Source organism: Candida parapsilosis, contig 005807, assembly GCF_000182765.1.
Source record: "Candida parapsilosis strain CDC317 annotated contig 005807".
NCBI classification, from domain to species: domain Eukaryota; kingdom Fungi; phylum Ascomycota; class Pichiomycetes; order Serinales; family Debaryomycetaceae; genus Lodderomyces; species Lodderomyces parapsilosis.
This window is the reverse complement of record NW_023503280.1, coordinates 431,183-445,788: the sequence shown is the minus strand read 5'-3', so window position 1 is coordinate 445,788 and position 14,606 is coordinate 431,183. Positions and strand designations below refer to the sequence as shown.

General features: G+C 38.4%; 5 protein-coding genes across 5 annotated transcripts; 1 reads left to right on the top strand and 4 right to left on the bottom strand. All coding sequences in view use genetic code 12, as the record gives it.

Moving 5' to 3' along the window:
• Positions 1-80: 80 nt before the first annotated feature.
• On the bottom strand, positions 81-3,818 carry SMC1 (cohesin subunit; the record flags this gene model as incomplete). Its single annotated transcript, XM_036808039.1, has 1 exon — positions 81-3,818. One exon carries the CDS (start codon positions 3,816-3,818, stop codon positions 81-83), a length of 3,738 nt encoding a protein of 1,245 aa, XP_036664815.1.
• Positions 3,819-3,985: 167 nt separating this feature from the next.
• CPAR2_801890 (cysteine--tRNA ligase) lies at positions 3,986-6,298 on the bottom strand (the record flags this gene model as incomplete). The annotated part of the gene is made up of 1 exon (XM_036808038.1): positions 3,986-6,298. One exon carries the CDS (start codon positions 6,296-6,298, stop codon positions 3,986-3,988), a length of 2,313 nt encoding a protein of 770 aa, XP_036664814.1.
• Positions 6,299-7,205: 907 nt separating this feature from the next.
• RPL14 (60S ribosomal protein eL14) lies at positions 7,206-7,826 on the top strand (the record flags this gene model as incomplete). Its single annotated transcript, XM_036808037.1, has 2 exons — positions 7,206-7,316; positions 7,542-7,826. 2 exons carry the CDS (start codon positions 7,206-7,208, stop codon positions 7,824-7,826), a joined length of 396 nt encoding a protein of 131 aa, XP_036664813.1.
• A 354-nt stretch (positions 7,827-8,180) lies between these two features.
• CPAR2_801870 (uncharacterized protein) lies at positions 8,181-10,496 on the bottom strand (the record flags this gene model as incomplete). The annotated part of the gene is made up of 1 exon (XM_036808036.1): positions 8,181-10,496. One exon carries the CDS (start codon positions 10,494-10,496, stop codon positions 8,181-8,183), a length of 2,316 nt encoding a protein of 771 aa, XP_036664812.1.
• A 131-nt stretch (positions 10,497-10,627) lies between these two features.
• On the bottom strand, positions 10,628-11,926 carry FAD3 (Fad3p; the record flags this gene model as incomplete). Its single annotated transcript, XM_036808034.1, has 1 exon — positions 10,628-11,926. One exon carries the CDS (start codon positions 11,924-11,926, stop codon positions 10,628-10,630), a length of 1,299 nt encoding a protein of 432 aa, XP_036664811.1.
• Positions 11,927-14,606: the final 2,680 nt, after the last annotated feature.

The following is a 14,606-nucleotide window of genomic DNA, read 5'->3' as shown; positions in this document are numbered from 1 at the left end:
GAAGCACTACCAATCACATTAATCACATTATTCATTCAGCTTATATACTACACACAGCTACCTATACTACACACCACTACCTATACTGCAACGGCTTGATTACTCTGCAATGGTATATCCTCATCTGGATACTCACTCAAGTCAAGTGTTACCGTTTTGGAGCTGTTTTCTCTTTGTTCACGGTATATACCCACTAAAGCATCGGATTTTTCATACAAATTATTCTTCAACGAAATAACAATAAACTGAAAGTTTGGACCCGCGTGGTTTTTGATGTAATTTCCAATCTTTGCCACATTGCTATTATCTAAAGCGGCATCTATTTCATCCAACACGAAAAATGGTGCAGGTTGGAAGGAATGGACAGCAAATAATAGAGCCAACGCAGCCATAGTCTTTTCACCTCCCGACAACAATTCCATATCCTGGAATCGTTTCATAGGAGGCATTGCATGGTACTTCACACCTGACAAGTAAGGGCTATCCTCATCTTCGAGGATCAAAAAGGCTGAGCCACCCATTGGTGATAGACGAGATTTGGTTAACTCCTTGTAAGTGGCATCAATGCAGCCTGATATATGATTAAATGCTTCCATAAATTTATCGTATCTCTTTTCACTAATTTCTCTAAACTTGTCAGCTGCTTTTCTTTCATTTTGGCGTGCAACCGTGTAATCCTTATCATAACCCCTTAACTTATTCTCCACTTCCTTGAATCTCTCCATGGCTTTAACATTAGGTGCCAACTTTTCCAAATTTTCAATAGTGTTTTGAAGCATCACCTCAAGTTCAGCTTCCAATTTAGGACTGAATGTATTTTTGTATTTTTGGTCAAGCATTTCATAATCAACCTCAATCTTGTATATTTCATCCAACGCCTCGTCAGAATCCTCACCCATGGAGATACTATCAAGATCACCTGCCTCTAATGGCAAAATTATATTTTGAATCTTACAATTTTTCATAATGTTAACTCTAACAGAGTCAACCTTCAACAATGTTTCTTCTTGTTCAATAATTTCTTTTGCAAGATTCGTAGCCTCTTGCGATTTTTCAGCTAAATCGTTCTCGACTATTTTGGATGATCGCAACTTTGTCTCTAACCGCTGCTCTATCTTACTTTGCTCTTTCTTTAAAATTTCATATTCGGCTTGAGCACTATCAAGTTCTTCGTGTAATCTTTTCTTCTCTTCTAATACATGTTCCAATTCCTCTTTCAAATCCACGACCTGGTTCTTAACGGTATTTTTTCTCGATTCAGTCTCCTCACATCGTCCCGTGTCAAAATCTAATTTGCTTTGCAATACTGAAATGGATTTCAAAAATAATGCTCTTTCCTTCGCTCTAGTCCTCAATGCAGCACCATGTAATTCTTCATACTTGTCTATGCCATCCTTGATGTTCCACTTTTCGCAAAAACTCTTGTATATAATGGACTTTTTCTTTTTAATTTCTTTTTGCAATTTTGCAATCTTTTTGTCAATTGCTTCAAAATCTTTTCTCATCTTTGCCAAGGACTCATCAAAGTTTTCGCACTGCTTTTTCAAGAAATCCATTTCACTACCTTTATCATTGATTGCCCTTTCTAATGAACTTTTTTGATTTTTAAAAACCGGTAATCTATCGTCCAACAGACTTATTTCCTCTGCCAACAAATTGATCTCCAATTCTTTAGGTCGAGTCTCTTGCAATTTCAAAACCCTAGACAACAAAACCTCCTTTCTTTCATTCATCTTTATCCACACCTGTTTGTCCCAACTGATATTCGCCGATGATTTGCGTGCTTGTTGACCACCAGTCATTTGGCCTGACTTGTGAATCACTGACCCTTGCAAAGTCACAATCTTGTTCTCAAACTTCTTGGACGAATTCCATCTCAACGATCTAGCCACATTGATATCATCGGCAACTAAGGCGTTTCCAACAATGTATTCAACTGCCGGTCCTAATGACCTATCTTCGTACTCAACAATATCCATTCCCGGCACAGCAGAGTCATGTATTGACCTCAAATAGCTCAAGTTAACTGGTTCAAACTCAACTGAATCCAATGGGATAAAAGTGGCAACCCCTGCCCTTCTTTCCTTCAAGAGATCAATACACTTGTATGCAACTGCAGCTGTTTCAACTATAATCGCATCGGAGTTTCGTCCTAAAATTGTCAGCAAAGCAAATTCGTATTTTTGCTCAGTTGGCCAAACTAGTTCGTGAACTAATCCTTTGATAGATCCAGCCGGAAGCAACCTTTTGAGCGTGGATATGTTCTCCCTTAAATTCTTTTGCTTGTTAGATTCGCGTTGCTGCGACGACAAGTCTTCCAATTTGAGCAATACATCTTTTAACTCGGTATTGAGCTTGAGCTCTTCTTGATTGAATAAATCCTTTCGTTTTATAAGCTCGTTTCTGGCCGCGTTCATTTCCTCCTTTTTGTTCAATACTTGATTAATTTCGTTTTCCAAGTCATTCAACTTTGATTTCAACTCCAAGTTAATACTTGATTGGAGCTCTTGCATCCTAGATTCGGCATTAGACTTTTGGTTAGCTAAACTCTTCTCCTTAATTGCCAAAGAGTCCTTTTCATGCATCAATACTGAAATTTGTTCCTCTAATTCTGATCCACTTGCTGCAAGATACTCGGCCCTTAGTTTCTCATATTCTTGTTGACCCTCCTCTGGTATGTTCAAATTCGATGAAGCGGCTATGGAAGCTCTAACTTGTTCTTCAAATTCCTTAAACAATTTTTTGCTGTCATTGAGTTGTTTTTCAATGGTTTTAATCTGTGTCTTTTGCGAAGCAACGTCTACTTCCAAGTCTGAAACTTTATTCTCCAGTGACTTGATCTTTGAAGATAACGAAGCCTTGCTTGATTCTATAGGGATCAATCCTCTCTTGGTAGATTCGACTTTTTGGCCCGCCTGCTCAATTTGTTTGGAGTAGCTTTTCAATTCAAGCGCAACTTTAGAGTACTCTGATGTCAAAGCTTTATACGCATTTTCTTTCTTTGATACTTCGCTCTTCATTTCCTTCAAATGGTCGCTCTTTGATTTGATTTCTTTCTTCAACTGGTGATGTTTGTTTTCATTGTGGTACAACTGATATAAGTTTAGTTTCTTTACGAGATCATTTCTCAAAATAAGGCTCTTTTCAAATTGTCGTTGCTCGGATGCTTGCTCCTTGTACTGCTTTGATTCTGAATTGAGGGTCCTCTTTCTCGAAAACACCTCGTTGGTGACTTCGCGTGCCCGGTCCTTTTCTTCTTTTAATCGTTCATACTCTTCGAAGTACTCGTTGGATCCACTGATATGTTCAATCATGGCAGACAAATCATTAGGATTTTGTGACGCGATTTGTTCAACATCACCTTGAAATACTAGAAAGTTTCTTGCCTTGACAAGAATGTTTTCTTGCTTTAGAACCGCTGCGTAGTTTAGTCTTGTAACCGACTGATCATTGATCTGATACTCGGTACTACCACTTGCTAAGATTGATCTTTTCAACCTCATTATTTCTCCATCATCTTTTTCATAAATAGCTATGACATAGGCCGATCTGGGGTCTTGTTCAAATTCAAGAGTGCTGTCGTTCAAGTCTTCGCCAAGTGTATCTCTTCTTCCTCTGTATATTAAATCTTTTAACTGCCTTGATCTAAGTTGCGACGAGTTCAACCCCAAGACAAACGATATAGCATCCATCATATTAGACTTTCCTGAACCATTCGGACCAATTATTGACACGAAATTTGATGACCCAAAGCCTATATTGGTCTTCCCACGGTACGACTTGAAATTGTTTAATTCCAATCCTACTAATTTCCCCATGATGAAAACTTTGTGATGATTGGCAGGTATCTAGTTGTGTGTGTTGTTTTCACTTGTTGTGTTTTTTTGAAACGCGACATTTGGTGAATACAAGAGGAACAAACAATTTCAGACGCGTAAGGACATATGTACTAAGGTTACTATTTTTATCATAATCTAACGCTACATCAAGAAGGTTCACCAATTGACTTCAAATACTCGTTATGAAGCCTTTCTTGCTGCTGATATTGCTTCATCAACTTCTTTTTCATGCTTTTACTGATTTCTTCTCCTTTGCTATCAATTGTTGGAATTCCCATCTCATCAAACTCTTTATATAAGGGATCATTCTTGAACACTTCATTAGGTGGTATTTTCAGCTGGGCTAACTTCTCTGCCTCCTTCTTTGCCTTCAATGCTTCTTGCTCCTTCCTTTTGGCTTCCTTTTCCGCTTGCTGCTTAACCTTTGCCTCTTGTTGGTTGAGCAACAGCTGCTTTTCCGATTCATTGAGGAACTTGACTAACGCGTTTCCGTCGGGTCTGTCATCAAGGGAAACATTAAGGTTGATTAAATCAGCGCGAATTGTGTCCGATGCAGTCAAAAACTCCTTCAAATCGGCCTTCTTAATCGCTAAATTTCTCACTTGGTCTCTGAATTGTGCCAATGCTTTTACGTATGGCATGGCGACCTCCTCAGTTGATCCAACACCCTCAGAAGAAGACTCATCCACCCACCCAAGTTTGTCAGGTCTCGATTGGAAACCCAAAATGTTGAGTATTTTCAGGATCCATGATGTAACCAGCAATAAAGCTTCAATTCGAAGCTCGCTTTTGCTCGTGGTGGCTAACTGTATATAATTGTTGCTCTTAGACACTAGTTCCACCAAACACTTAATGGCATCCCCACTTGCCAAATTATCGTTGAAGGCAGCATCAACGTCGTCTTGAGCTTTGCTTAATTCAGCGTACAATTGTTTTTCATTCTCGCCTATACGTTTCGAAATGTACTCTCCATTTTCCACTTTATGCTTATACTCATTGTTTAAAGCACGAACATTTGTGAAGAATTTGCTAAATGTGGACTCAATTGACATAACCTCGCTAATCAAGCTGTCCTTGAAATCTAAAGGTTTGTTCCATGGACATAATGCAAAAACAAATCTCAATTGCCTCGAGCTGAAATCTTTCAATGCATCATTTATGGTGATAAAATTTTTCAATGACTTTGACATCTTTTGGCCCTGTATGTGCAAGTGACCATTGTGCATGAAATAATTGACCCATTGATTGTTGTCAAAGTATGCTTCTGATTGAGCCAACTCATTATCATGATGAGGGAAGCATAAATCGACACCACCACTATGAATATCCATTTGAGAACCAGTGATATCAGATGCCATTACTGAGCACTCGATATGCCAGCCAGGCCTACCTTTCCCCCATTTGGAGTCCCAAGCTGGTTCACCAGGTTTGGATGCTTTCCATAATGCAAAATCGCTAGGACTACGTTTCGAGTTACCCAAACTCAAAGAGCCCTCACCATCATTGATCAAACTCATATCGCCTTTGTTCCAAGGTTGCAATTTGGCGTAATCGTGTTTTGAATGTTCATATTTGACAGTGTCGAAATAAACGGACCCGTCTTCGGTTGCGTAAGCATAGCCATTGGAAATAATCTTGTCGACGTAATCAATGATATCTGGAACGTATTCGGAAACTCTCGTAGTAATCGATGGAGATAAAACATTGAGCTTTGACATATCCTCATTGAACTTGTTTTCCCAGTATAAGGGAAGTTTCTTGAAAATGCTAGGCTCTGTGACCGATGCACCATATTCTTTGTCCAAGTACACAACCGCAACATCCTTGACGTCGTCTAGAAAGCTATGGTAGGAAATATTCTCATCATTAATGGCGTTGATTGCTCTCACCACAGCTTTCACATACATAGGGAATTTGGGCTTCTCCTTCTTTACTTCTTCAAAATTTGGAATTGACTGAGACCATGTAACAAAGTCTTTCTCTACGTCCCCCTTGAACTCAGGTAAGTTCTTTTTAACGTAATACTTCAAAGAAGTTCTAGTCAAGTCTAAAACCTCCTTGACATCCCTGTATTGACTAGCGATTTTCTCTTCAAAAAGGTGCTGTTGACGAGCAGCTATAATAATCTTGTCATCGATGTCTGTAACATTTTGAATAAACAAAACATTATAGCCAAAGTAATCTTGCAAGATTCTTCTGCAAATATCAGTTGACACATAATTTCTAGCATGTCCCATGTGAGAGTGATCGTACACAGTTGGCCCACAGCTGTACCACGTAATATGGCCAGGTTTAATTGGATGAAAATCGTTCTTAGTACGAGTTAAGGAGTTGTAAATCTTTAATTTGGGTTTTGTTGATGACTTATCACTTGGTTCGTACCATTTTGGTTGTTGGACAGATGGCTTTTTAGCTGGAAATGCTGCTGCTGATGTAGCACTAGTTGAGGTTGACGACATGATTCGAGCAAGGTTTCGTAGTCTTTGGCTATAGATCATACAGCCAATTGAAGTTTAGCGATGGTGGTGACGTGTTTTGACTCTTCCAGTGACTAATTTCGCGGACTTTCATCACCACCTACTAAAGTTTTTTCCTTGTTCAATGTTGCAAAAATAGATCGTCAACAATGAGATTATACAAAAGAGTAAAGGATGGATCGCGTTTTAGAGTAAAGGTAAAGGCATTAAATGCATAATTGTGTTGTGTCGATTCATGGCTCAAGAAAAGTTCGTGCTTTGTCAGATGTATCATTGTATTCTACATTCATTGTCATGTGTCCTTACAAATACGGTCAACAGCATAATAGACTTTACTAAATCCAACTCTCAGTTAATAAAATTGTCGCATGACGTATTCACTCCATAATGAAACTAGGCGTGTTTCGGATGTGAATACTCTAGAACGCAAATTATAGGTCATCATAGAATTGAATTTGCAAAGTGAAGCGTCGTTCAATATAATACACGAATCTGATTATTCTTGAGAAGACGAATAACAGACCAATGCAGCTTATTGAATGTATGGTTTAGTAGGTCCAATGGTGTACCAAGGTAACAGTATACTTAAGTGTAATATCTCTCTCAAAGATCTAACAGTTGGTTTAGCGTTTATTGATTTTAAAATAATATTGTTTTAGGGCTGTAACCTAGAAAATCTTTTTGCACGTGCCTTGCTTAGTGGTGTGCACACAAACAACTCACATACAAATTTCTTTTACTCTCACTTTGTGAATATCTTGTACAACTGCTGCTACCAACTTCTCACCAGAAACAAAAAATTAATTTTCCAATCTATACAGTAAAGAGAGACAAAGTTTTCACTCTACATTCCAACCCATTCCTATTAACAACCTAAACCACATCAAAAATGTCATCAACTGTTAAAGCTGCCAACTGGAGATTCGTTGAAGTTGGACGTATTGTCTTGGTTGAAAACAAAGACTTAGCCACCATTGTCGAAATCATTGATCAAAAAAGAGTATGTTCTAAAATGAAATGAATGGAAGACACAGATTACCAGAGAGAGACATAACAGGGGACATAACGGAGGTCATTGAACAGGACTGTGTTTTAGATCCTTTTACAATACTGGGTCGGCTACAAACACTCCCTAAGGCGTTCGTCTGGACTCATATGTGTATCGACGACTGTGATCTTCTTCAATGATAATAAAGAACCATATACTAACTATATATTTTTCTAGGCTTTAATTGATGGTCCAAAAGTACCAAGACAAGCTATCTCATTAGCCAAGGTCACCTTGACCCCAATTGTCTTGCCAAACTTGCCAAGAGGTGCCAGATCCGCCACTGTCCAAAAGAAATGGGCTGCTTCAGAAGTTGACAACAAATGGTCTTCATCAGCTTGGGCTAAGAAGTTGGCCACCAAGGAAAGAAGAAGTCAATTAAGTGATTTTGAAAGATTCCAAGTTATGGTTTTGAAAAAGCAAAGAAGATACGCCACTAAGAAAGCTTTGGCCAAGGCTTAAATGAGGCTCTCGTTGGGAAGAACTAAAGAAAAGTGAAAACATTGTGCTATAGTCGACTTTTACTTTCTTTTTGTTTTTAATATATGTTTCATCTGGGAAAGACCAATATTTTTTGTTGATGCTCCACACCAATAGTCTGTGGGTTAAAGGCAAAAAAGAATACCATTCATCATGCCACTTACATCATCATTTCATCAAACTTGTTTTAAACCATTCCAATTTTATAAGTTTATAAAATATAATATTGAAAAAAAAATCACGAATTTTGTATAAACTGATAAAACTTTGTAGAGCTTCAAAGTGTTCTTCTCTATCATTTTATTTACAAGACTGTATATATCTAAATACAAAGCGTTACTTTTTGTTTCCTTGGGCCTTTTCGTAATCACTAATCAATTGTTTTTGCAATTGTGGGCTCGTTTGAGAATATTTGAGGAATTCAAGTGAAAATTCTCCTTTACCTTGAGTACATGCTCTTAAACTAGTGGAGAATCCAAACATTGAGTTTAATGAACATTCGGCAGTAACAGTAAATTCATCTTGTCCATTGACGGTCTCATTAATCATACCACCCAACTTATTAACCAAACCAACAACTGAACCTTGGAACTCATTTGGTGCAGTGATTTCCACATTCATAATTGGTTCCAAAATCACTGGTGAAGCATTGAGGAAAGCTTGTCTAAAAGCACCTTGTGTTGCAGTTCTAAACGCCAATTCGGAAGAATCAACAACATGTGTTTGACCATCATTGATGAGCATATTCACCCCCAAGACCTTGTGTCCAATCAATGGACCTTTTTCTAAACAGTCATCAAATCCTTTGTTACATGCTAGCAAAAACTTTTCGGGAATTTTTCCTCCAACAATCTGGGTCTCAAATTTGTTTTCACCTTCAACGGGCTTCATTTCACCAACAACTCTACCATATTGACCAGCACCACCAGATTGCTTCTTGTGAGTGAAATCAAAGTTGGCAGGAGCTGTGATGGCTTCTCTATAAGCAACTTGAGGTTTACCAGTGACGCAATCAACTCCGTACTCCCTCTTGATTCTTTCAACGTAGATTTCCAAATGCAACTCTCCCATTCCAGAAATGATTGTCTCTTTCGACTCAGAATCGTAATGAACTTTGAATGTTGGATCCTCTTTTTGGAATCTATTCATGGCTTTCGAAAACGCACCATTATCTTTGGATTTGGGTGCAATACTCAAAGAGATAACGGCTTCAGGAACAAACATGGAACTCATGGCAATTTGTTGCGACGATCCTTGGCCAATAAAGGTATCTCCTGAAGCACAGTCAATACCAAAAGTGGCACAAATCTCACCACTTCCAACTTCAGCCACATCCTCCATATCGTTGGAATGCATTCTCACCAATCTGGAAACTTTAACCTTTTTACCTGTCTTGATGTGAGTCATGTAAGCACCCTTTTTCAACTTACCTTGATACACTCTGATATAGGTTAATTGACCGTATGGACCTTCTTCCAACTTGAATGCCAATCCTACAAATGGTGCAGCACTGGATGGAATCAAGTTAACTGGAGTTTCACTTCCATCTTTATGAACTTCCAAACCAGTGTTTAAAATCTCGTTGGGTTGTGGCAAGTAGTCAACAACGGAGTCCAACACTGGTTGAATACCTCTGTTTGCCAAAGCTGAACCCATGAGCACTGGAGTAAACTTTCTTCCAATAGTTGCACGTCTTATTGCTGCCTTTATTTGTTCAGGGGTTGGTTCTTCACCTTCCAAGTATATGTCAGCCATTTCTTCATCAACATCGGCCAACGTTTCAATCAATAATGCTCTTTTCTCCTCCACCAATTCCTTCAAGTCTTCAGGTACTTCAGCAGTTCTGATAGTTTCACCTTGTGAACCTTCATTGTACAAGGCAACACGATCAATGATATTGACAACACCTTTCAATTCATCTTCAGCACCAATAGGAACTTGAATGGCAGCAGCAGGCATTTTCAATTTTAAGTTAATTTGTTCAATGGCTCTCCATGGATTAGCACCCATACGATCCATCTTGTTGATAAAAGTAACTCTGGGAACATTGTAACGACGCATTTGTCTATCAACAGTGACTGTCTGTGATTGAACTCCAGCAACTGCACAAACAACCAAAACGGCACCATCCAAAACACGTAAAGCTCTTTCCACTTCAATTGTGAAATCAATATGTCCTGGTGTGTCGATCAAGTTGAAATGGTATGATTTGTCGTCCTTGTCCCATGAACAGTAAGTAGCTGCTGATTGAATAGTGATACCTTTCTCCCTTTCCAAATCCATATGGTCCATTTTGGCTCCAACTGAATCACGACCTCTAACTTCGTGGATCGCTTTGATTCTTCCAGTGTAGAATAAAACACGTTCAGTAAATGTAGTTTTACCTGAATCTATATGGGCTGAGATACCAATGTTTCTAATCCTTTTGGATGCTTTGATATCCTCTTCCGGAAGATTCTTGATTATCTCATCTATAATCACTTTCTCCTCTTCATAAGTTTCCGGTTGTTTTTGCTTTAAGTCATCGAATGAACGTAGCGAAGTTTGGAAACTTCTTGACAAGACGTACGATTGTTGTGGTTTAGCCAAGTGCAGAAGCGGGAGCTTCAGCAACTTGTGGCTCCTCAAAACATTGCGTAGCACACTCGTCATGTCTAAATACAACAGTGTCTGTGTGTGTTACTTTCCACAATCAGATCATTGGCTGAAAAATTTTTTGAGAAAAATGTTGCGAATACAAAACAACTAAATGTATATGCTCTATACAATATGCTATTTACAAGCTAGTTTCTTGGTTTGACACCGAGTCCATTGACATTTCTATACATCATCACTCCCTTGGCATCTTCTTTGTCATCGTCCACAAATTGGCATTTTCTAAGACACTTCCATAAACTAATCCACATTGATTCACCTTCATATCTATAGTGTTCACCCATAACTTTTTTAATGGCTTCGGTTGCTTCTCTTGCATTATAGAATGGGATTCTTGACACATAATGGTGCAACACATGAGTTTCAATAATGTCATGGAAAATGTGTTGACCGATAAATCCAAAATTGCGATCAATAGTTGCAGCAGCACCACGAGCAAAAGTCCATTCCTTGGCAGTGTAGTGAGGCATAGTAGGATCCGTATGTTGTAAAAAAGTGACAAAAACCAACCAGTGGTTAACCCATAACCAAGGGACAAACCAATTGATCATCATGTTGAATAATCCAAATGTCTTGTACCATTGGTAAACCACAGTAAAAGTGGTAATAATACCAATGTCGGATAAGATAATGTTCCAGTACTGATGCTTTTCGAAAACTGGCGAAGAAGGGGCGTAATGTGATCTACCATACCATGTAGTTCCTTTGTATTCTTGTCCAGTTGCATTGGTAGCCAAGTAGAATTGTAAACCACCCAATTGTTGAAAAATCAAGATGGCAAAGGTCCAAATTGGACTTTCTTCCATCAAATCTTCAACTTTTTCAACATTGCTCTTTTTCAAATACTCCTCTTTAGTGTATGGAATGAAAACCATATCCTTAGTTAAATGGCCTGTAGCTTTATGATGTTTTGCATGGCTGTATTTCCATGAGAAATATGGAACAATCAAGTATGAGTGAAGTACCCAACCAATGAAATCATTAACCTTTGAATAATCAGAAAATGCACCATGACCACACTCATGAGCTAATATCCACAATCCAAATCCAAATAACCCAATTGCGTACGATTGCACCATCCAAGCAACACCTCTAAGAGCACGTGACACAGTTTCGTGTCCAGTAACCTCAATATAAGGAATGAATTTGTGTCCAACATAACCAATTAAAATCATCATGGTGATATCTCTTACCACATACCCCAATGATCTAATTAATGATCTCTCATAACAGTGTTTTGGAATAGCTTGCAATATTTCCTTGATTGTATAATCAGGAACTTTAAACACATCACCGTTGGTATCAATGGCTGTTAAGTTGGAAGTTGGCGTATTGGTGCTCAAAGTGGCAACATTTCCAGATCTGTTGATGAGAGAACCTGAGTGGTTATCCAAGTTAGTTGTTGTAGATGCATGGACCGTACTCATAATGGATATTGCAAAACAAAAAGGTAACGACCTATAATTCGGAAGAAGAGAAGATATATGGAGCTCGAAAGATTTTTCCAATTGTGCAGCTTACACAGTACCAACTTTCTTATCATCGCCTAAACCTTCATTGGCTCCACCGTACAAAACCGGGCAAAAAATTAAAGAAAAAATTTTCCAAGCTTTGTAACCTCTTTTATGTCGATTTTTCTTTCTTTTTTCTTTGTTATTTAATCTGGAGATGATGTGCCCAAGTATGAGGAATGAGAGACTTATTACTAGAGGAAAAATATCACTGAGACACATTCTTGTCGAATTTAGACTGTGCCCTTATTGTCTACAAAAAATATGGATAGTTGTCGTGTAAGGTTTCTCTTCCCACGTATCTAAACGTATACTTGACGATCCATCTGAAACAACACCGCCTGTGGGTCCAAATTTTTCTTCTCGCTCCAAGGAACAATTAGATTTAAAATGTAAACAATGTCTCAGCCATATGTTTCTTGCTATATGCAGGTATGAAACAGTAAAATAAATGAAAAAGCCGTTGCACTAAAAAAAATAATATGAAGTGATTAGTTAGGTGGTAATTGGAATCGAGGGATAGAAATGTGGAGGATACTGGAGCGGTGAGGTGAAGGGGCTGGGTTCAGAGTCTTGAAAGTAGTGAGTGATACCACACACTTCTTTTTTTTCCGTTTGCCTAGAACTGCTCTTATGAACATTTCTCCCTAAACTGCTGCAAAATTTACATTATGTTGTAACCCCAGTTTCATCAAACCTGGCCAGCTGTCACTTGTTTGAGTCTAAGCGAAATTAGCCCCCAGAGAGGGTGCTTGTAGCATTCTAGATGTTAAGATCAGAAGTGTCTAAGATACAGTTGTTTTACTCTCATTTATGGGTTCCCTTGATCAAGTCACCTGACCTCGGACTTGTAATACCGAAATGGATGATTTCCTGCTATGTCGTGTGTGTGTGTCTTCCGGGTGTTAACTTCTTTGATTTGTAAAATGTGACATCAAATGTTGCCATATGACCGACATCCTTTCATTTACCATATGCTGGTGATGGGAGCAACTGCGGGGTTGAACAAGTTGTGAGCATAGAAGTACAGCAACTACAATTTCAGGTGCTGATAAATTTTACAATACTTCCCAATCCGGTTTTCAACTCACAATGTTCCATCTGTGATTAAAGCAGGTACTGTTATAGCGTTCGATAATTCACTCTAGGTTGAAAGAAGTAAAATTTTAGTCGATTTTTTCCTATTCTAGCTTTGATGGTTTTCAGTTTCTCTTCATCGCTAGCCAACACCTCGCCTTTTTTTTTTGCACGGTGGAAATTTGGTACGGCACTAAATATGAAGATCCATACGTTTTGGTTGTCGTATCGTAAGATGTACTGCCATAGTTGTGGCTTACGTTACCCCAACGCATACTCGCTTGCCAAATTTCAACACTTGCGTGATACTGTGGTGGCTCAGAGCTTCACATATAGATCTGTAGGCGATACTTATTAATTGGCTATCACCCCGCTCAACCCCTCGTAATATGTTTTCGTAAATGAACAATAAAACAACTTTTGGCAGGCATGGAAAAGCAAAAAAAGAAAAGAGAAATGCAATTTGCAATTGGAAACACAAATACAACCATTTCACACGAAGTGGGGTCATCCAGGTCAAATGTATGGTAAATCCCGATTCAATCTTAACTATGTGGGATCTGGGATCGACTATTGTTTCTTAGATTCAAAGTTGATACAGAACAATGCATTAAGAGACGGGGTAAATACATTAAAACCGTTTACCATAATCAGTGTCAATAACCTAATTAAAGACCAATTAGTCAGGCTCTTGGTATGCGTTAGGAGTTAATGCGTGTAGTGTAGATTTCTCTAAATTGCTTAAATGAAGATTCATTAAAACTTCAAATGCGAAGGGTGCAAAATATAAAAACGCAGTAAAAAATAAACTCTTATAAACTCTAATTTTTTTTCTTTGGGGGTGGCAATCTGTTTACTCAATAGGGAAATTTTTTTGCATAAAAAGCAAAAATTACACAAAGTTAAAATCTTATTCGTAAAAAATGGAGGGGTGTGTACCTTACCGAAACAAAAAATACACATATGGGAGTGGTTTATTTATTGTACGTTTTGCACGCTTTTTCTCTTATTGGGAAATTACAAGGATTGTTCACAGAGTTTGAAAGAACAGGGATCAAAACCGGACAACGTTGAATAAGCTTTCCCATTGTGTCAAGCTTTCTCATTGGTGGGTGACATTTGATGAACATTGTTTTCAAAGCCACAACATCTGGGGAGGGCTTCTCCTCATTGTTAAAGATTGCCACTTATCAACCAATGTTAGTTGATGCCGTGCGCTATAGGTTGGCTGATGTTATGTTGTTTGCCAATTTTTTAGACAAACGTTTGACTCAAGCTCGCTTTGCTTATTTGTGTTCTTGAGGTTCTAAATTTGGAACAAAAAATGAAGGAGTAGAGTAGAACGAGATCTAAGATCCTGGTTTCTCATTTCGTATGCTGTGGAAGTTCATGCTTTTGTAAGATTAGGCGTAAGTGATACCCTACAAGTGAAGGGACAATTTTCACGTCAAAGCTAGAGTGATTAACTCCCATATTGAACAATGCAATAGTTTCCACGTTTTCTGCACGCAACCAAAGA